Genomic DNA, 23,251 nt, shown 5'->3' on the forward strand with positions numbered 1-23,251 from the left:
AATATATGATTAATGTAATTGTGTAATTTATTTTAATAATAAAGAATTAAACAAAAATGATAGAAAACATACAAATTATTAGCAAATCTTCATTATTTAAAATCATTAATTACTATATATATCATAATCACATTAGGTAATTCCGTAGGTTTTATTTAAGGAAATAATATATAATAAATAGACACCTTGCTTTAGTTAATATCATATGATATCATATATTTGGTATTAAATGTTTCTAATGAGATTTAAAAATCGAATTGGACCAACATGTTTTTCAATTTTAATGTGAGGCTGACACGTAGGATTAGTTAACTACCTAATTGATTGACACATAAACAAATGGTCTTTTTTAATTATTACAAAATTGATGTTACATCTTTTCAAATGTTCCTCAATTAATATATAGGGGATATTTGTTTGTACCAATGTACATGTCTTAATTATATAAACCTACATATATTTATCTATATTAATAAAGTAAAACATACAGGAGAACATACAACTTATGGAAACACAGAATTTTACTCGATGTGAATCAACATTGCATTCAGAGGTAGAAGCACTGCGATGGGCGATGGAGAATATGCTTCAACACTCGCCAAGCCATAGTTTTAGGACTAACTGCAAGGAACTGATTGCAGTGATAAAGGAGCCCCATGAGTGGCCAAGCTTCGCGACAGAGTTGGAGAAGACAGAGACGCTTCAGATTTGTTTCCCGGAATTCAAAATCATCCATGTGCCACGAGTGCGCAACCAGATTTCTAATTTTTTAGCTAAAACTGCTAGGACCTTTCGCAGGGTAGGACCTTTCGCAGGGAGTTACTTTTCATTGATTGTTCTACTCCGGTCTGGTTACCCAAACCACCTCAAGCTTGAGTAATAGAATGACCGTTCGACGTAAAAAAAAGAAGTAAAACATACACTTTTTTGAGAAATAATATATAATATAAAACTAAACACTAAAAACTAAAAACAAATGTAAATTAAAAACTTAACCAAAACAAATTCTTGGCACGAAACGCAGACTAATCCCTAATTTATAGACGATACAAAAACAATAGGCGCTTAAATGATCATATTGCAGGCCTTTGGGAGACCCACTAACGCAATTGTATAAATTAACCAAAATTGTTCTTACTGCTTTCTTAACTACATTAGTTATGTATAATAGAATAACTAGAAGCTTGATTATTCAAATGTAAATGTCGTGTTATTTTAGTGTTATACTAATTTAACTTCTTAAGAAAAATTGCATAAAAAAGATGTAAACCTTATTGAGTTTGTTTAACAATTGGAATACACATCTTAATAAAATTTTAACATAATATTAAGCATGTAAACATGAACCAGCAAATATACTAAATTCTAGTGCCCAAATGATGGGTAAAGTTTTCATTTGTTTACCGTTTCACTATATACATGGAATTTGAACTAATCTATATGTAGCCCTTTGCAATCTGTTAATTAAGAATAGGTTAGCAAAAACCCATCGGGTTTTACATAACGGTCTCAAAAGTCTTTTTCGTTTTGCGTTCAAAGATCTAAAGGTACCCAGATGAATTCTCAAGACCATAACTAAAATAAATTAAAAACGAGAGCAAGTAGATGAAAACATGTATTAAAAATTTAAATAATTTAATTTTAAGTATATGATTAAAATTTTGCCGGGATGCAAAATGATACTTGACAAGACAAGACAATGGTGTGTGTGTGTGTTATTGCATGTGAAGAGATGTGATGTTGACTTCAATGACTTGACCCCTCAATCTCTTGCTCTCTCTGTCTCTCTGCTCCTCCTCTCTTATTTCTCTTTTTCTTACATGTATTTATACTTCTCACCAATTATAAAATTATAAATAACGCTTGCAGAAAGTTATTTCCTTAACTTTTTTTTGTTGGCAACCTTTATTTTTATTTTTTGAACAACCCTTAATATACATAACTGTTTTTGGTGTAAATAATATACATAACTTATACGCATGAAATTAAACTGCAGTTTATATTATGTTCGTTTCTTTGGTTGAAAATGTATAATACAGCGGATAATTTGAAATGCCATTGACTTAATTCCCTAAATTTATTGACAATAATATCATTATTTCGCTATTAATTCTAATTTCAGTATTATTGTTTTTTGTAGGTACTCAATCTATCGCATGAGAGGTCTCTTCCTAGTTATAAAGGCCACGCCAAAATAGCGGCCTTCAGTATAACGGTACGGCAGCAACGTTTTTTTAAACAGACTCCGTTTACCTTCAGTTTATTCTATCTTGGCATTAGAGACGTGTATTAATTCACTATCACTTGACTAGCTTCTACTGCCACATTTCCCTGAAAGAAGTCTGGGAAGAAAAAGTAAAACCTCAAAATATATTAAGTATGAAATCCAAAAGAAAAAAATATTATTGTTAACTAAGAAAATGTATTCGACGTATACATTAGGCGTATGAACATTGTTCCATAAGTATTTCACCACAAAATAATTCAATAAAAAATAAAAAGTAAATTAAAATTTCATTTTTGTCTATAAAAAATTTCGGGTAAAATTTTCAATTTTTTTTTTGAGAAACTAATGTGCTATATGTTTATTTTTGGGTGGTCAATCTATTTTGTAAGATTCAAAATTTGTTAGAAAATTAACTAATTTAAAATACTAATATGTTAATGTTTAGAAATCCTCTACGAATGATGATGCTCTTAGTCACAAAAATGTATTTAAACAGTAAAAGTTTGATCTGTTCATAATTTTTTTATTGTTGCATATAAGAACAACAAAAAATATCATGGTAGGTTATCTCATGATAAAAATAATTAATTAATCTCATGGGCTCCATTGACATCAGGCCTTGCAATGACCTAAGAAACCAAGTCGAACTTTAAGTTGTGTTTTGAAAATGTTCATGTTCACTGGTTTGGTACTTAAAGTTAAAGCTCTCTTAAATTTGAGTTAACTAAAAGTAGATTTGCATTATATATGATTCAGTTTGGAATGTGTTATGGTGTTGAGCACTGATTTCCACATGCCATGATTATGGTCTAGCTAGAGCTTAAGTCTCAGTCTCGTTTTGATGCGTCTCTCACAGTCGATGTAATTATTCAGTAGTATTAAATGCATAATGATGCGTGCCTTTGCATAAAAGCAGAGTAAGAGACCACTGGGTTGAACCAAAAGCCCTTACAAAATTCCTTTTGTTTCAGGATATATAGGGAATTCAGAAGACAGCAATTGAAACTTGGAAGCTGGAGTTGAGAGATACCTGAAACTCTCTGTTTCTGTGATGACTGTGACCATTGAGCTTTGCTGTTCTCTATCATCTTTGTCCTCAGGGTTATTCTGGACTTTTCTTTATCTTGAATATAAATGTTCATTCAACTATTTATTTGCTTGTTGTCATCATTTACACTGTGCATTTGCACGAAACAAGATTTGGATTCGACTAAAAATCTACAGTAAAACTAAGTGCTCTAATGTAACATCTCATTTTCATTATACATATAATATAGTATATACTGTTATTCTTTGTCAACTTATTTTTGTTTATTAATTCCTCATTGGATTTGTTTTTATTTCGTATCTTGGGCTTCTTTCTTTGACAAGACGTATACCTGTCTGATTAGAAATCATAACAAGAAACACGTACTTGTGTGATTGATCACTCCGTAATAGTTTTTTGGATCATATCATCCATATGCAAAGACATTCTTGTAGCTACTGTGCTTTATAAATGAAAATGGTCTAAAATAAAATAACTAGACAATGGCCAGAGACGACTATTAAGACAGAAATTAAATTCTTCGCATTGCTATATATCAAAACGAAGAAAGCTTTGTATTATAAAGTTGAGGGAGTTATGTAATCAGCAAATATCTAATGTGTAATTAACTAATTGCATGCAAAGAGTCATCTAGCCCAAAAGTAGAAATTTGTAAAAGGGGAAAGCATATTTCCATTGATGCAAAGATCATTACTGCATGCAAACAAATTGCTAACATTTCAGAGGAATTAAAATGCTGTGTAATTTCCCAGCAGGGAGACTAAATATATACTTTTGTAAAGAAACAGATTAGTTAAGATTAAAAATTTCTCTAAATCTACATGTGTATTCGACTGGTTATGCATTTTATATTTTCATGTATATCCTACAGTTTCACCCAAACTTTGGTAACAAATGAACTAGACAATTGGCTAAACGATATTTTTAATATTCAAGTTATATAGAAGATAAATACCAAATTGTATAGGTGCCATAGAAGATGTATTTACCATTAACAAATATGTTTCACCTAATTTGGATTTTTTTTAATTAGATATCATTTCCAAATAAACCCAAAAGGTTTACATCATTATACAGCTAAATCGGAGGTAATCTATATATAAAAGATGAAACTCATGTGAAGCAGTTTGTTACCGCAGAGAAAAAGGATATTCTTTTCAAGCTTGGTATCGATCAAACCAGGTAGAATTAATGAAGGACTCGTGTCGACGCAATGGAACCTGAATAGCAGAAGGTTTTTCCCTATCAAGACCAAAAAGTATATATGCAATGCAAAAAGAATACCCCCACCCAGTTCTTATTTAGTTCTGATTCAGCAATAATATCAGTTTTTTTGATAATTACTATCTTTAACTTTTTTCGTGGAAACTGAACAACTTGTGCTAAGTCTAGGATATAATGTTAAATAAACATTCTTATAGATTAATAATTTAAGCTATATGTAGTGTTAAAACTTACTGGACGCGAGCAGAAAATGATGTTTCGATAAGTAAAAATCAAATAATTGAGTCAATGGTGAAACAAGTTGGCTATGATTAGCCATATTTAATCGAGGGACCAACAAAAGGTGAAATAATAATGGTCCGACAAAGGAAACTCGACATGCTTTTAATGAGGATTTACCATTAAATTTGTTTGTCACTTTCATAGACTTTTCACCAATTTCCAGATCGCTCACTTTCTTTTCTTTTGAGCAACCAGATCGCTCACTTTACCCTTCAATTTCGAGGAATTTCATTATTCTATTTTTAAGCGTTAATCATCCCTGCCAGGAATATCATTCTATGGTTATAATATCAGATAAACTAATTACTAACAACCGTTATTTACCACCAACCTACTGATATTTTTTATTAGTAAAAAATGTGACAAGAAAAAGTACTTTAGTCACAGATACTAAACTAACACTGTTATGATCTTATCATATTCATATATAAAAACATAAAAAGGTAATCTCCAATATGTCTTCATTTACTGAGTAAATGGCCATTTTAATTTATTAGATTGGGCTAAATAGAGTCTTAAAAGCCCATCTCAGCTATTGATAGCAAATGTAAGAGGGAAAGAAATCGGTTTCAAGATTCTTCCGTCTTTAAAGATGGTCTTATATTCAAATTAGAGATTTTATCTGCCTTAAACATCCTGTATTTTAATAACTAGGAGGTTATCTACTTCCCGTAAAGAAAGCCCCAAACCAATTAGATTTTTCATTAAAGATAAAGACTTTTTCTTAACGGAACTTGAACTTATAATCTATTATCTATTAGATAATTCATAAGTTTAATCCACTACAGTTTCCTTCTTGGTAACACATTGTTTTTTATATCCCATATTTCATAGTGTTGATTCCTTCACAATTTGTTATCATAAAAGTTTGACCCGTTTCTCTCAAACCCAAAGTGAAAAGACTCCCATATGGGAAAGTCATATGATATATGTATTGGATTTGTTGACTATGAGATTAGCCCATATGAATTTAATAAGTAGTTGGACCTTTTACAAAGTAAAGCACGTATGGCTGGAGTTTGGAAAAGAGGGTTGGTTATCATTCTTCTTGCAATCCAAGACGATAAGTAAAAAAACTAAATCTAAAGAAAAGAGAAGGTAGCTTTTGGATTGCTTGGGCTTGTTCTCAATTGTGAATAGAGTTGTGGTGCTTACAAGTTGATAGACTTGGATTTGTTGGAAGAAAAATATCAATATTACGATCGTGTTCTAACCAAAAACATAGGATTGTAGAGTGTTGACTGAGGATGACAGAGTTAACAGAAGTCGACGTTAAGAGAAACCATGTCTTGTAGCTCCAGCTTCCTCGGGGATCGAATCTTTCGCAAAGCCACATGCTACATTTTGTCCTCTTTCTCTCTTACCGCATGCGCTACTACACGACATATCTATAGTTACAATGTGGTTATTACTAGTTTACTTTCCAAGTTATTAATGATCATTATTTGTCATTACTCGTTACTGAATAAAGTTTTTTATAAACTAACAAAATTAAAAATTGACCGAAGTCAGTCATGTATGATATCGTATATCAGAAGTCAGAACGGTAGATATATATTTTTTTTTTTGTTATCTCTTTTTATTGATATGACCATACGGTCAACAAAGTACAAAAAAAACAAGAAAAAGATGTCTAACAGAACAAGGTCCTTACGAAAATATAAAAGAAAGACACATCATACAGTCTAACTATAAAAGCCCTAATGACGAAGGATGCATCTCTGCGAGACAGCACATAGCCATGTGCCTTGCCGTAAGCAAAGGAGAATCAGGTGGCTCAGAAGCAGAGACACCGTCGACTTCACCGGCTCGGAGATCACCGTCGGATGTCTAATCGAGCACTCCACCGGAACACACCGGGACAGGAAGCTCGAGACTAGAACAAACGACAACGGCGATAGATCTGTAAACGCTCAAGAAAGAAAAACTAAAAAACCGGATCTGAACAATAACTGACATCGGAGATGAGCGATGAAAGTTAGACAAAAAGCGGGCCATGAACGGTGTTGTGGAAGCCATCGCATGCCGGAGACAAAGCCAGCCAAGCAAGTCTGAAGGAGCCATCGCTTGCCAGAAAAGAAGTCGGCCAAGTCGTCGCTGAAGAAACCGTCGCTTGCCGGAATCGAAGCCCTATCACCGGGAGTCAGAGCCGAAGAAGAAACCGGCAACCATGAACGTCTTTCGTCGTTACCTCTGTAAAAGATTTTAAAGGGAGAACAGTGGGAAGAAATAGAACGTTTCGATCTATTTTTTTTTAGTCAGAACGTAGATATAAATCTTTAACAAAGGTCAAAATGATTTAAATCAAATTTCTTTGCAAAACTCTTATAAACATATATTTGATGTCGATGAGGACAACAATGATGATTTTGGGTTTGTTTCGTCAATGTTAGTTAAACCACAAAATTTAGTGATCGATGAGACAAATAATGATGCTTTAAATTCTTCGTAATTCTAGGTTTTGCCGTTAAAACTTTTATCAGCCACTGTTTTTAATTTTTTTAGTACCAGTAACAATGCACATAACATATCTAGCACCATCTTGATGATGTTTGGTAGGGTTGAGCACAAGGCGGGTACTTACTATTTGCGTGTACTTGCGACTTGACTTACTTTGTATGAGTAATGAAATTTTTGACTTGTACTTGATTTGTTAAAAACGAGTACTTTCTATTTCAAGTACTTGATCAAAAATAAATTACCTACAAGTTACTTGTCTTGCTCTATTACTTACTATTTACGAGTATTTATGAACTATTTACGAGTTTTTTGAAATATTTAAGAACTACTTACTAAATAATACTCTTTTAAAAATAGAAATAAAAATCTGTTTTGTTTTTTCTACTTAAAAAATTAGTTATATGACTTGTTATTACATTTTACTTGTTTAGAGAAGAAATTTTTGTTATCGTGAAAATTATACAATGTTTATATATCGAAATATGCATTTATATTTTTTATTTGTCTTCTTTACGTAATACTTGATTAGAAGACAACAAGTATTTAAAAATCAAGATGGATACGAAACAAGTAACAAGTATAAAAAGAGTAATGAGTATTTGTGTCCAATTCTAAATGTAAGTAAAAGAAAATACATATATAAACAAGTAATTAATAGACCATGTAACAAATAGCAAGTAATAAGGCAAGTAACATGGTGTAACGAGTCAAGTATTAAAAATAATAATGATACTTGATATTTAATTTGGTCTTACAAGTAATGAAAATTGTCGACTTGTTAATCGAGTACTTGAATTTTTAAGATAGGTACAAGTCAAATAGCAAGTTTAAGACGAGTAACTAGTAACGACGCACAGCTCTAATGTTTGGAGAGATGACTTTCTGGCCCAAAAAATCCAAAGCGTTCACAATCTATACAAGCGGCCATATATATAAATTTGTGTGGTATAAATACGTGTGAAGACGAACAACCCCCAAGAACTTTCAAACTTATAGCCATGTGGGAAGTCATGCCCACTGTGGACACATAGATATGTCCACACCACCACTATAATTAAAATTTGAAACGATTGTTATTTTAGCAACGATTAGAATTTAAACATTTAAGATGGTTTTACAGAGATAAGATCAGATTTTGTTTTACTTTACGTAAGACTCAAGTCCACACCACCACTATAATTAAAATTGAAACTTCAAATATTTTACAACTCCTACTTAAAAAATAAATGGACAAACAAATAAATGTAATAAGAATGAATCATTGTGATGTAAAAAAAGAGAGAATGAATTATTGACTTCGACCAACCAAATTATCTGCTTTATAATATGTCTATGCATCTCTCTGAGGTCGACACTTGTTTTCATATGCCTAACAAAAGTACTTATGTCTTAAGAAACGACAAACAAGTTTATATGTTTTTTTTCAAGCATAATTTGGATTCGGGAATCCTTATCGAGCTATTATCTCATTTACCATGTGAATTAATAGGTCAAGTATTTTGAACATCTCTCTAGACGAAACGCTCCATATATCTTCTCTCTAGTTCTCCGATTAGAGCTTGTGTAATCTGATGTGTGTGTGTGGCTTGTTGGATGAGATCTCGACGTTCAGTCGATTGAAGCACTCCAAGAAATAGTATTCAGGCGATGAAGATGTAGGCCTGAAGTGGTGTTGCCTTAGTGCTGGTTCTGTTTCCCGATTATTTTCGGAGATGCCCTGTGCAGTTACGGTGGCGATTTGCATGATGGTGAAGACGGTGGCGATTTACGCCGTCGAGGCGGTTCTCCGGCGTAAAACTCTGATCGGTGGAAGCATGATGGCGGTGTTTTGATGTTCGACGCGTGTCTCTTCTTCCCTTCCACTGCGTACACGTGTTGTTTACGTGTTTTTCGTCCGGTGTGGTTTGGCTGGGCTTTCTTTGGGCCTTGCCCTTGTGTTTATATGCTGCCCGCTTGTGAGCTTTGGCTTGTAATAGGCCTGGGCATCCGGGTCTTCGGGTCGGGTTCGGGTCGGGTATTATCGGGTCCGGGTCCTTCGGGTCCTAGCAATTTAGACCCATATAGGTACCTATAACTTTTCGGGTCGGTTCCGGGTCGGGTCTTGTCGGGTCAGGGTCGGTCCGGGTCTATAATTTCAATACCCGTAAAATACCCAAAATTTTCGGGTATATTTCGGATCCGGGTCGGTTCGGGTATTTAGGACCCGAAATAGACCCGAAGTACCCGAACTGGACCCGAAAACTCTAAAAATACATGAAGAACCGCAAAAATACCCAAAAATTTATCCAAAATCAGACTCGAAAACCCAAAACATACCCGAATTTTACCCGAATACCCAAATTATATTTTCTAAAAATCTAAAATTTCACCAAAAACCTACAATTATACCCGAAAATCCAAACCCGAAACTTTAAAAAAAATCCGAAATACCAAAAATATACCCAATCACCCAAATATACCTAGTATATACAATTATTTGTGGGTACTTTGGATACCCGAACGGGTCTCGGGTAAGACCCGGACCCGAACCGAGACCCGCGGGTCCAAAAAAAAAAAGACCCAATAGGTACTTAGCATGCACCCGGACCCGAACCTGTATTTTCGGGTCGGTTCCAGTTCGGGTGTTCGGGTCCGGGTAAAATGCCCAGGCCTAGCTTGTAATTTTTGTCGTTTGGGTTTTTTTTGGCTTTTGCATGTAATATATGTTGTTTGCTTAATATAAATATCAGATGGAAAAAAAAAAGAAATAGAAGCTAGGAGGAAACGCATTAGAAGAAGAAAAAAAATCTCATTTACCATGTGAAGTGCCATAATTCGACTAGATAAAAAGTACAATTTGTGGTATTTCAAAAAAAAAAATAGAATCTCATCAAAACTTTATAACAGAACTCAAGCTGCTTTCAAATTATTCATGTCATCTGTAACATTAATAATAACTTGATATAGTATATCACTTTAGCTAGAAAGCATTTATACTTCCGGCAAAGTTTTTGATTCTTTAGCACAATCATTCGTCTGCACGTTGCTTATAATATATGTAATACATTAATATAGTCCATTTACTAACCAACTAATATCTAGAAAATCTTATGCTGGTCCAAATATTCCACGCCTCTATGTGTGGTTACGACTTGAGAAGCGGCGCAAATGCCTTTGTTTATCTCACGCAAATTCAACTGAGACTCGGCTTTGTTGTGGACCTTTATGGTGCATGTATCTTTCGTTTACTTCCAATTTAGAGTTCGGCGGAATCTAATTTAATTGAGTAAAAACTCGTAAAGGGTAAATAGATTTACATTTTATAAAAAAAGTGAAAAGAAGAATAAACATTGGAGATGGGGAGGGTCCATGTTCCATAGGCCTCGGTTCGAGTGGAGGACAGTTGGTCGGCTCACGTTCTTGAAAATGCTTGTGGACACAGTTCCTCGAATATGTTCATTCTTTTTAGTCTTTAATTTCATATCATTAATTTTATCGATTAGTCTAAACATCATTAGCAATATGCAATTTTTGCGGCGGTTATATACATGTAGTTAGAATGGTTAACAAAATAAAATTTGATGTAATTAGAACATTGACCAACATGTATAATGCATTTATACTAGTTTAACCAAATACAGTACATATAGTTAATGGTTAACAAAACTTTTAATTTTTTTTTTTTTTGTAATTACTATTATTTTTTATTTTTTTATTTTAAAAACATAATATAATTTGACAATATATTTCTTTTGAACATAAATAATAGAATTTATAACTTGATAATATTTTATTTTTTTTTCTAAAAATTATCAAATTTAAAATAACAAAATTCTATTGGTTAGGGAACCTAAAAATAACTCATACAAGACCCGCTCAAAAATGGGCAATATAGAGCCAACCGGTAAATTTCAAGTGGTTGCGATCTTTTCATGTGGCATTATTAGCAGAAACCGAGTTTTTATATTAGCTATTTTCAAAACAACCGTTAATGCATTAAACTAAACCGTAAATTTAAGTTTTGGCTGGATGCATAGCAAACACAGTCAACACACAAGTTTAGTAAACGGTTTTACAACCTCTTAACATTGAACTAAACTAAATAACTAATGTTATTGAGATTTTTAAGACTTTTAAATGTTAATTATACTATTAGCTAGTTTGAATTCTGTCGCAACCAATACAAAAACGGATAGGTTGTTTTGTAATCCTTGGTATCGCATTATCTCGTGCACAAAAAGTTTTTAAAATGGATAAGTTACCATTATGCTATGCTTTGATACAACCATTGCATTTTTATTTTTTGTAGTTTTGAGATATCCTAATTATTTTTAAGTTTTTAATTCAGTTTGCTGATAGAAAAAGAATGAACTAGTTGGATGAAAAAGTAAGGCAAGGGTTGTGCAAGAGAGATTGAAGAGGTAATGGTTGTTTGGTTTGGAGCGAGAATGCAAGGGAGTTCTTGATTGATGATAGAGATATTTTTTCATTTTATGAGTTTGTAATTAAACAAAAATGATGCACTTGATGTAAAGCAGTTTTGATTGAGTAAATTTTACATTCATTCAAAAAAAAAAAAAGTAAGGTAAAGGTCGTGCAATTTTTATCATATCTTAAATTCAATAGTTTTTGAGTACACAAAAGATTATCAATGGTATATGATAAGTAAACTTTTTTAATCCAACCGGAGAGTGACACATGTGCATGAGTAAAAGTTTAGAGAACCGACGGTTAACTTGCTTTCCGTCACGAAATTAAAACCCACCGCAAAACAGAAATTACAAGTAATATTAAGGCAAAAAGAAAAAGAGAGAGAGAGAGAGCATGGCACGATGTCATTATCATTTCAATCATACAACATGACTCAATGATGATCATTCATCGCTGGAGCCTGAAGCTCCATCATGCGGCAAAAGTCATCGAACCGAACAAAACCATCACCGTTCCTATCAACAGTCGCTATCATACGCACACAGTCCTCTAACGTGCAACGCTCGTCTCCGATAACTCCAAAAACTCTATGCAACTCCTCCGCCGAGATTCTCCCGTCGCGGTCCGCGTCGAAAAACTCAAACACCTCTCTCATCTCCTCCGTCTCTACACACCCTTCCCCCGAGGTTGAACCAGCCACGCGGCTAGCAAGCTCCTCGAGGCTGATACAACCGTCAGCGTCTACTTCTCTGAGCATCATACTCACCTCTTCTTGACTCGGCGGTTCAGGGCTGAGCCTGCTAAGAAGCGCCGCGAGTTCTTTTCTTGAAACCACACCGTCGTCGTCTCGGTCTATCAACTTAAACGCTTCGACCAGCTCGGAGTAGAAATCACCGGAGCTTTGCGGGAGAACACTGACGGGTGTAGCGGCGGGGCCTGGCTTGAGGTTACCGTAGGAGCCACCGTCGGAGGAGGAGGAAGAAGCGGCGGAGCTGAAGGAAGACGGTTCGGATCTTGAGACAGAACCTTTGGACTTGGAGCGGAACACACGCTTGAGGCTAGCGGCGAGCTTCATGTCGGAGAAGAAGATAAAAGGAGGAGGAGATGTTGTTGTTGAGTATCTTGTTGGTGTGAGAGGAAAGAGCGAGGAAGGAAGGTATTAAATGGGGAGAGAAAGAGAGAAGCCATGGCAGCTTCCACGAAGCTTCGTGGATAGAGTGGTTCGATGATTTTGATACTTAAATATCCTAAAACACTATCATATCATATTTCATTCATTCCTCTATTTTCTTCCTTTTTTGCTTTTATTATTTTAAATTTTCCTTATTTCTAGATTTTCATTTATTATTACGATGAGTCGATGACTAACCAATTCAAGTTTTATTTCTTCTTGTATAACGTACACATGCAACGTATCTACTGGGAGAAAAACACAAACGTATCTATCTATCTACTGTTTTTAATCTAATACTAGGGGTTAAAGAGTTTAAGTTAAGAAACAACTACGTACTTGTCTCGTTACATAGGACTTTGTTTGTGTCTGGATTCGGTTTATATCTATGGTCTGACATCGTCAGAGACACATGCAGGCCCAGAGTGGTCGTCTAGTCATGAGTCATTTACCTAATTTTTCTTTTTTTTTACTTATCGATTGGTTGGGAATTACGAAAATGTTTTTCCTTTATAGCGATCAGTTTCCTTTTTGATTTATTTTTAATGAGTTTATTTACTTTAGGCAATTAGCGTTAAGATTGGTTCAGAATCTTTTTTCCATACCACGTGAAAGAAAATCGGTAAGAAAAAAGGTTGTTGTTACTTTTATTGTCAATTTGAACTCGATACTTTTCTCAGCATTTGCATGAGATAGGCTTTAAAACAATAACAAATAATATTGGATGACTTTGTATAACATTCTTTTAGTGCTAAAGTAAACATCGGCGTGGCCAAACACGTTGCTTGTTTATGTTTTTCTTTGTTAAGGATTTATGAACCAGAAAGTGTCAAATATCATTAGCAAGACGTATTCAATATTTCCGGCTACATAAAAATAGTAGAATTTCTTCACAGAACGTAAGACGCACTACTTGGTACGGCCGACTCTGGTCTTATAAAATAATTTGTGTAGAACTGATGACATAAGTTGATATAACCGAATAGTTTTAACATTATCTATTGACATTCAAAAATATTATTTTAAGATTGCAGTAATCATTCTAGAACGAATACGAGGCAATATCGATAGTGTTTATGTTGTTGTTGCCTTCTCAGTACCTGAAGAAACTTTTACAAATCTATAACTAGGAGCAGTCTTATTACCGTTACGTAACGGATGCAATAACGAATGACAATTCCCCAAAAGACGAAAACACCTATACAGATCACATCATCGATGGTCATAAAAACACTTTCACCACTAACCCCAACCTCAACCCCAACGTCATCTTCAGATCTCATATTTCAAGAATCATTATTCATTAATGGTCATAAAAACCCTTTCACCACTAACCCCAACCTCAACCCCAACGTCATCTTCAGATCTCATATTTCAAGAATCATTATTCATTAACTGAGCACACCACATGCATAATCCCGAAACAGAGCCAAATGCGCACACATTGTCCTGGTCAGAGTCAGAGCTTATATGTGTTATTTCACCGGAGTATGGGCTCTAAATGGTATCTAGTTTAACTATAATGGGCTTGTAATATACTACCCCGTTCCCGAAAGGAAGATGTTTTAGGTTTTTTTCTTGTTTCACAAAGATATATTTTCTATATTGTTAAGATACTTTTTTATATTTTTGAGCAACATTAATTGAGAATATTTGAATTGATTAAATTTCATTGGTGGAAAGTTATTGGAAAGTGTATAATAAAGTAAAAAATAAATTAAATTATAAACATTTATTAAATTCTTAATAAACATGCATACTCTAGAAAATCTTACTTTCAAGAACAGAGGGAATATGTATTATAGCCCCATAGGAGTGAGTACAAGTATCAGATCCATGCATGATCCAAAGGGCGATATGGAAACTTGTAAAACACTGGTATGGAAAGTATCCATAAATAAACAAATAGTAATATGGAAATCATGTGTTCAAAAGTAATATGGAAAGAAAAATTCTTGGGTTGAACCTCTAGATTCACCAACCATTAGTGTTTGAGTATTTAATATTTGATATTTTTTTAAAAAGGAAACAAAATTGAATTTCCAAATAAAATTATATTTTTAAAATAAAACAACAAAAATACATAAAAATAGTTACAAAAAATAAATAAATAAATATTGTTAAACCGTTAGCAAAATACTAAATCCTATACCCTAAATCCTAAACTCCAAACCCTAAATTATAAATCTTAAATCTTGGATAAACCGTAAACCATTGAAAAATTTTAAACCCTAAATCATACATTAAAAACTAAATCTTAATAACACTAAACCCTAAACCCTAATCACTAAACCCTAAACCCTTGGATAAACCCTGAATCCTTGGATAAATCATAAACTCTAAATCAAAAATATTTAAAATTAAACCCTAGAGTTTATGATTTATCCAAGGGTTCAGAGTTTATCCAAGAGTTTAGTGATTAGGATTTAGGGTTTAGTGTTATTAAAATTTAGTTTTTAATGTATGATTTAGGGTTTAAGATTTTTCAACGGTTTAGAGTTTATCCAAAGTTTAAGGTTTAACGTTTAGGGTTTAGGGTTTAGGATTTAGGGTATAGGGTTTAGTATTTTGCTGAAGACTTAACAATATTAATTAATTTATTTTTTGTAACTATTTTTATATATTTTTATTATTTTATTTTAAAAATATAATCTTATTTGGAATTCAATTTTGTTTTCTTTTTAAAAGATATCAAATATCAAATACTCAAACACTATTGGTCAGTGAATCTAATAATTTCTCATTTGGAAATCATTGTTCTAGTAGTTAAGAATATACCTGCCATACTTCTAGACGAGTTTTAAAGTCAAAACGTCAAAGGCAGAACAAAGACTCTTCAGACCCTAACCAACATAGACTTGTTCTTCAAGTAAAACTCGTAGAGCCCAAGAACCAATGTTCCAAAACCGCTCCTTATTTCCATTATTCCTCTATATATAAAGCAGATACGTTAACACACGACAACTATCTCTAATCACAAACGTACTTTGAGTTTTCGATTTGATTGGAAAAGAAATACAATGTCCGGTCTTCTTCAGTTCAATTTTTTCCCAACAGATTTCTATTATCCGAAGCCAGGTCGTGTAGAAACCGCTGACAAGTCCCTCAAACCTTGTGTTCAGTCATTGTCTTCACACGGATTCAAGAAAGAGATGGCGATCGTTGTTGGAGAAAAGAACCAAAGTGGTTTGGTTCGTTATGTCAACGGCGAAACAAAACGGCGTGGATCATCTGATGCTGCTGCTACGTTTCTTGAGTATTGTGACTCTACCAATTAGGCTTTCTCTCTTTTTTTAAATAGTTTTGACTGAATAAGATCTTGCTATTTTTATTTTAATACTTGTACTCGAATATTATCACACATAATTTGTAATGAATATTCTAATATTTGAAATTTCATGCCCTGGCTACTAGTTTCATCTAGGGGCCTTTCATCCGTAGCATTGATATGTTTGAAGAGTGTTTTGTTCTCTCCCAGATTACAACAGTTACCTAACAACATTAATGGAAGAACCAATCCATGTGGGCCATGTGGATTGCTTTGCAGAGAACATGGCCACTTGAAAACGAAACTACATTTTTTGCAATAATATTATATATGAATTAATGAAGAATCAATGATATACGGAAGTAACTAAAATCATTGAAGATTTGATAATACGAATTATGAACACATGTAGAGAGAAAGCAATAGACTACTGAGGCAAAGGAATAGTGTATTCATTCATACCAAGCAATTTACATTCCCATTAGTCTTAAATCCAAACCTGAGCTAGAACGTGGATAGAAACATAATTTATGAACTCAAGAAGACAAAAACATAACGAAAGATAGCGAATAGACAAGAGATTATAGTATCAGCAATCCATCATTTTTATATCCCATAAGTTACTTAAGGTTCTTGTGTTGCTAAACAGTTTTCTTGCAAATAAATCAAAAGCTCTGAGAGCACATACTCCAGTCAGAAGCAAGCATCCAAGAGACAGCAACAGCACAGAGCAGCAAGACTGCAAAAATAAAACAAAACATTTGTTAACAACAGTAGCTATAAGTATGTCTAGTTTCAATTAAGCGGGCAATGTAGTAACCAGTAATATTTAAATGGTTGATGCAAATTAACAAGATGGCAAGCATGTTCATCCTAAACATACGCAATATGGATGCAATTTCACACTCTTTAATTAGGATGCAAGCTATACAGAGAAATATTCTAGGTGTAACCACATTAGACTTTTTCTTTTCTAAGAATCTGAACGTTAAATAATCAAACAGTGAAAATAATTAATAATATAGCCAGTCTACATAGATATGATTAGATCGAGTGTATTTTTGGACATACCATCCTTCTAGACACCCAGGACCGGACTTTTGTGGCTGATGCTGCTGCGTCGGTGGCGGAGGATATTGAGGCGCATACGGAGGAGGATACCCTTGCGGAGGATATCCCTGCTGTGGTGGATAACCTTGCTGCGGTGGATAGCCTTGTGGAGGGTAGCCTTGCGGCGGATATCCCTGCTGCGGAGGGTAGCCTTGTGGCGGATATCCCTGCTGAGGAGGATGAGGATATCCTTGCGGTGGATAAGCATCTTTTGAATATCCCTCCGGCGGATAACCTGATTATCAGATCTCATCAAAAGCTAAGCACGGAGATGATCAGATCTAAAAGAAATATAAGGATGGAATAGGCGAGAGAGAACCTTGAGGAGGAGGAACACCGACGGGAGGTTGGCTCATTGTTAGGTTTCTGGTAACCTGTAGAAACGTGTACGCCAAGAAACAAATGTAGACGATAGGAGGAGGAGATGATGAAGCACAGTGCACACCCCTAAGATCCACAAAAGTGAGAGTAGTTATAGGAGGCGTTAGAGAAAGTGAAGGAGATGGAAACGAGGAGGAGAGTGTTTTAAGTAACACGCGTTTTTATCCCAATCGTTAATAATAACCATGTAACCAACCACGTATAGTTAGTTATATGTTAAGTATCATAACAACTTTCACGAGGTTTCTGCCCTTTCCAGATATTATCTCTCTGTTTGTTTTAAGTTAAATTAAAAAAACAATAATACCAATTTCGTTGGTTATTTCTTCTTAAACCGATTAACCCGGGGTTCTTAGAGTTGATTCTTATCGGAAGTTAAGAAACTGTTTCTTAATTTTCGTTCAGAACTCCATTCTAAGAACCCGAGGTTAATCATGCTCTTAGTGCTAAAAGATGATTTTCCATGATTAAATGTACATAATAACCATAATTAATAGTCTGCGTTATAACATAAACATCTTATTTATTCTCTCAATTCTTGATATTGACGTCTTAGCTACTTTTCTGTTTCCATAATCAACAGTCACAGACTACTACTGGTTGGTGGGTAAGAAAAAGATGTTGAATACATTCTTCTATATTATGGTGTTAGTGTTATCAACACTGTACTTAAATAATTATGCCCCGTTGTATTCATACCAAACCAGGATTCTAACCCAGAACGTTAAGTGTACAGAACGTCCGGTGTCTGCATGTTGAATTGCCTTCAAACACTGTGTCCAAGTTTATTAGCTCCTTCTCTCATTCGAATCATATCAAAGTCTCTCATCATCATCAGCATCAATTCATACTAGAAAAAACCTCATCTTCAAACAGCAAACTCAATCTTCCAAGTGGGTTATGAGAACCCACAAAACCAGACCAGAAGAACATGTCCCGAATTTAAACCGGAATTAGTAAAAGTTACCCAAGAAGAAAAAACAAATGAAACTCTGGTTTTGGGCCTTAAATATTTGGGCCTTTTAGAAGACGGGCCTTGGGTAAACATATTTAATTGCCTCGACGTTTCATTTCCATTAATATTTATTTTTCTACTAAAAAATAATTAAAAATGGCGCCAAAGCGAGCACCGCCGCCGCCGATGCAGTCGTCACTCCACCGTAACGGTGAGAAAGCTCGAACCTTTACTGATATCTCCGGTCAAATAGAATGAAATCTTCGGGTGTTTTTGACTGATCTGTCTCTAATTGATTGTGCAGAGAAGGAGACAATCGTTTCTCCTTCTTCTTCAGCTTACCCGAAACAACACATGTTTCTTCTTCTCAATCCTCGAGACGAAGATGATTTCACCGAAACCCATCTCGAGGTTAGTCTTCTCTCACCAAACCCACTTGAAAGTTTTGATCTTTACTCGTTGTTTTTCTCGATTCAGCAAGTGCTCAAGTTGTATAGTAAAGAGCTACCTGACATGAACTACGCTTCAAACACTCGAAAGCAATCTGCTTTCCTTGAGAGATGCGTCTCTAAAGGGTATTATATTCTCCAGCTTAGCACTCTCAAAACCAAATGTTATAAGTTTATTTAGCCAATTAGGCTTATAGAAATGGTTCCAATCTTCAAATATTTTAATTGTTCCGTTACATGCAGCAAGTATTGTTCATTGGTTTTGAAGTCCGGAGTCTCAGATAAGGTAAAATAAGCTTTTAGCCTCTGATCAAAAGCAGCCTATGCCTTGGATGAATCTTAAATATCTACGTGGCTTTATTTTTTTTTCACAATTTGATTGAAGATTATTTGCATTCAAGAGTTTGCTCTTTTTGTTCCAGTACGAGAACAGATTATGGTCTTAGTTTGTGTGCAACTGTAAAATTTGATTACTATTGGTGTGTGCTTTTTGTAGATCTTTGCTGCAATCACCTATCAGATAGTCCCTTCTGATACTCAGTATGCTGAGATACCTCTTGCTGCTGTAACATCTACACACCAGAAAAAGGTTCGTTTTTTTCTTTCTCTTATTCATTTTAAATAGTAATGGCTTTTATTGCTAAATGCTTTACCAAAGGTCTTGTGTTCAATAGTTGCATACTTGCTTTTAAGTGTTTAGTAGAGTTGTAAAGTTTATCTTCTTCTTTTTGCAACTGGTTTTTTCTAAAGATAGCAACCTAATCAAAAACTAAACAGATTGCGGTTTAATTGATACATTTACAGGGTTTTGGTAAACTCGTCTATGAAGAATTAATGAAGAGGCTTCATAATGTTGGCATTCGGACTATATACTGTTGGGCAGACAAAGAATCTGAAGGCTTCTGGGTTAAACAGGTGATTGATTATGTTTGCTTTCTCTTCCATTGTTTATTGGATTCAAACTAAGCTATATTTTTGAAGTGCTTTGGCTGTGGGCTTTCTGTAATTCTATTAAGTACATTTTCAGGGGTTTACAACATTAGCAGAGGTAGACCAGAAGGGAAAAGCAAAGAGGTTACACATCAAGTCTAACATCCGAAAAGCCTTGTGTTTCCCCGGCGGTTCGACTCTCATGCTTTCTCATCTCAAAAAGGAACCTTCTGTTAATCCTGTGCCTGGAGATTCAGTTAAACTTGGAGAGAGCTTTGGTGAAAGCGTTTATGTTGACTGTAAGTCTTTTAATGACATATCACAAAGCATTTTTATTTTATTGAGAAGCCTTACATTTTTGTTACAATGTTCCATACACAGGTCTCTCTACTATCAGAAGTCCAATGGACTCGACCACAACAGGAAAGGAACAGCAGAAAGTGGTCTCTGATCAAGCTACCACAGCTGACAGTGATTCCACACCTAGCTTGAAGAGATCTTGGGAGGAAGCTTCACTGTCTTCTCTACAATCCAAAAGAATCAGGGCAAACCGCAATAATGACACTAAGATAGCTAAAGAGGATCTTGCTACCAGCTCCAAGCAATCGAAAGACAGTTCTTCCTTCCAAGCGGATTCAACCAAGAACCCTCTGCCCACAGTTTGCAAAAGAAACAATGGTGATAGCTACAGAATCTTGTTGATGGACATTGGAGATGAAAACAAGCGAGCTTGGTTAACAGAGGTATTTAGATTAAAAATATAGTTGACTCAGATGTGTTTTTCTAGTCACCTTGTGTTGTCTTCTGGTTTCTTATTACAACAGGTAATAAGAAAACTAGGTGGAGATGTGACCATGGACGGCAACATGAGCACACATATTGTCACCTCAAAAGTCAGGAAAACGCTTAACTTCTGCACTGCTCTTTGCTCTGGGTTAGTCTCTAAACTTACTGGCGTCATGTTTGACTGTTACCAAACTATGTGTTTATCATAAGAATGGTTGCAGGGCTTGGATCGTGTCTCCAAGTTGGTTAAAAGAAAGCTTCCGACAAGGCAGCTTTGCTAGTAAGATGAACTCTCTCTCTCTCCCTCTGGTGTGTTGTTATTAATATAATATTATTGTCTGAACTCTTCTGCTGATGACACTATTTGTTGCATTAGATGAAGCCTCACACATACTGCACGACGAAGACTACCAGTTGAAGTATGAAACCGATCTGAAAAGCACAGTTCTTAGAGCAAAAGCTAGACCAAACTCGATGCTTAAAGGATACGACGTGTGCGTTGGACCTCACGTTCGGTTGCCTATTGAAACTTCATCTGCTATCATAAAATCTGCTGGTGGAAATGTAAGTTCTCTCTAAGTGTCTGCTTTCACAAGAAGCTTCCACATTCTAATCCACCTTTTGGAACTTTTTCAGGTGATTAATGGAGTTGATAAGGTAAAAGAGGCATCTAAAACGATATACATAGGGTGCGAAGAAGACACAGCAGAGGCTTTAAGGGCAGCAAAGAAGAGGGTTTGGACATTCAGCAGTGAATGGTTAATGAACTGCGTCTTGAAGCAACAACTTGAGCTTCAAGTTAACTCAGTTTGTTGAGTCCTTGTGATTTCGAACTCGAGTCCTCAATGTAACCACATGGGCATTTATTGACTTAAAACGCTATTTAACATGCATGTTTTCTCACAAATACACTCAAAACACATTGCTTCTCTCCAGTTTCCGCTATAAAAAAAATAGTAATTCCACAGATAATCAACCATATTACATAGATGCAGTGGAAGCAATGATGGGTTGAGAAGACTTGTCATTAGCATTGGCAATGCCGTTGCAGACGTTGAAGCCGTACCAAACGGAGTTAGGCAAGAAGAGGTTATAGTAGAAAGTGACTGATCTGATGTATGAGCCATAGATCTTGACGTTCTCTGGTTTCCAGCCGTCGTATCCTTGTCTGAGTAGATAGAGATAACATACGTCGCGCATACACGGTCCTGTTATCTTGTATGTGTCGGAAGAACACCTTTCAAATGCCCTTGAGTGTGGATCATCTAGTCTCTTCACGTACACCTAAAGTAAGAAGGGTTAAACAACAAAACAAAAAGGTAGATCGTAAATATCAAAATGCAAGTTATAACAAAAAGTTAATACTTAAGAGTGAGTATACTATACTTTTATTTCATTGCTGTATGGTTTGAAAACATTAAAAAGCTAAAAAAAATAAACAAAACCCTACGCTTAATTCCACGTTCTTGACGTCACTGGAGAAAATATAATTTTTGTACAATTTATTTATTTATTTATTTTTTTTGTAACTGAATTGTACAATTTATTTTGGTTACATAAAAATATCATTAAATAAAACTAATATGAAATAATGCATTATATATTGTTCATCAAACTGAATAAATTTTTACATAAAAAGTGAAAACTTCCCTTATTTTGAAAGTTTTTTTTTTCCAATAAAACAGAGGGACTTATATACAACTATACTTTTATATCGTCGTTGTATGGTATGAAAACATAAACAAATAACTGTTGACAAACGATTATGACGTCATAGCAGAACAAATAACTGTTGACAAAGAAAATTGATTTTCAGATCTAATTTTCTCAAATTAGCTGTTTATCTTGATTACTAATAAAATTTGATTGGTTGAACCTAAGTCACGTTGTTTGCATCTTAAGATTCCAGAAACTTTGTTTGAAGGTTAAGTAACAATGAAACAAAAAGAAAAAAACAGTTTACCTCGTTGCCGTACACATCACCAAAGGCAATACTGATCTTATCTCTGGTGTAAGACACCGAGGAACAGCTTGTCTTAATGATCACCGTGTAAGAACACACGCCCGCATTCTGATATGAACAAAGAAAAACGAATCAATCGACGACTAGCTAGGTTATTTTATTAGCTCCTGGATCAAGAATCTTACAAATGGTTTGAGATTTGTTATTACCTCTAGCTTTGGTTTAGGAAGAAACGAATCAACCGGCCTAGGTTTTGTGGTGACGAAGGATCTCGCAAAGGATGACGTTGTGAGAAAGCATAATGCAAATAGAAACAAAGCTAACCTGAGCATCTTTAGGGAGTTGAAAAGGTTTGGAGATGAACAAAAAGGTTAGATCTCAGTGGTTTGGACCAAGTGGTTATTCTAGAGAGACCGACACGAGGATCACGTTCACTTAAATAATTGAGACAAGTTTATTCTGTTTATTTTACTGTCTTTTTCTGTCTTTATGCATAGTTTTCCTCAACCACTATATAATCAAAAAACACACATTGATGAAAAGAATTTAGTAAAATTAGGTCGTACTCCGTCCGTTTCATATTAGTT

General features: G+C 34.7%; 4 protein-coding genes across 4 annotated transcripts; 1 reads left to right on the forward strand and 3 right to left on the reverse strand.

Moving 5' to 3' along the window:
• Positions 1-11,854: 11,854 nt before the first annotated feature.
• On the reverse strand, positions 11,855-12,880 carry LOC106336975 (probable calcium-binding protein CML35). Its single transcript, XM_013775977.1, has one exon. The coding sequence runs from the start codon at positions 12,724-12,726 to the stop codon at positions 12,085-12,087; it is 642 nt and encodes a 213-aa protein (XP_013631431.1). The 5' UTR covers positions 12,727-12,880; the 3' UTR covers positions 11,855-12,084.
• Positions 12,881-16,521: 3,641 nt separating this feature from the next.
• LOC106340004 (cysteine-rich and transmembrane domain-containing protein A-like) lies at positions 16,522-17,762 on the reverse strand. Its single transcript, XM_013778868.1, has 3 exons — positions 17,520-17,762; positions 17,162-17,435; positions 16,522-16,829 (listed from the first exon to the last, which is right to left on the reverse strand). Exons 1-3 carry the CDS (start codon positions 17,554-17,556, stop codon positions 16,784-16,786), a joined length of 357 nt encoding a protein of 118 aa, XP_013634322.1. The 5' UTR covers positions 17,557-17,762; the 3' UTR covers positions 16,522-16,783.
• Positions 17,763-18,675: 913 nt separating this feature from the next.
• Positions 18,676-21,527, forward strand: LOC106336791 (mediator of DNA damage checkpoint protein 1). The gene is given in 13 exon segments (XM_013775732.1): positions 18,676-18,747; positions 18,841-18,947; positions 19,014-19,111; positions 19,229-19,271; positions 19,482-19,574; positions 19,790-19,900; positions 20,013-20,214; positions 20,297-20,658; positions 20,740-20,849; positions 20,923-20,981; positions 21,078-21,265; positions 21,338-21,502; positions 21,504-21,527. Coding segments are annotated over 13 exon segments (1,617 nt in total). The 5' UTR covers positions 18,676-18,692.
• A 16-nt stretch (positions 21,528-21,543) lies between these two features.
• Positions 21,544-23,104, reverse strand: LOC106336793. Its single transcript, XM_013775733.1, has 3 exons — positions 22,874-23,104; positions 22,665-22,772; positions 21,544-21,985 (listed from the first exon to the last, which is right to left on the reverse strand). Exons 1-3 carry the CDS (start codon positions 22,994-22,996, stop codon positions 21,683-21,685), a joined length of 534 nt encoding a protein of 177 aa, XP_013631187.1. The 5' UTR covers positions 22,997-23,104; the 3' UTR covers positions 21,544-21,682.
• Positions 23,105-23,251: the final 147 nt, after the last annotated feature.

This window comes from Brassica oleracea, chromosome C4 (genome assembly GCF_000695525.1).
Source record: "Brassica oleracea var. oleracea cultivar TO1000 chromosome C4, BOL, whole genome shotgun sequence".
NCBI lineage: Eukaryota > Viridiplantae > Streptophyta > Magnoliopsida > Brassicales > Brassicaceae > Brassica > Brassica oleracea.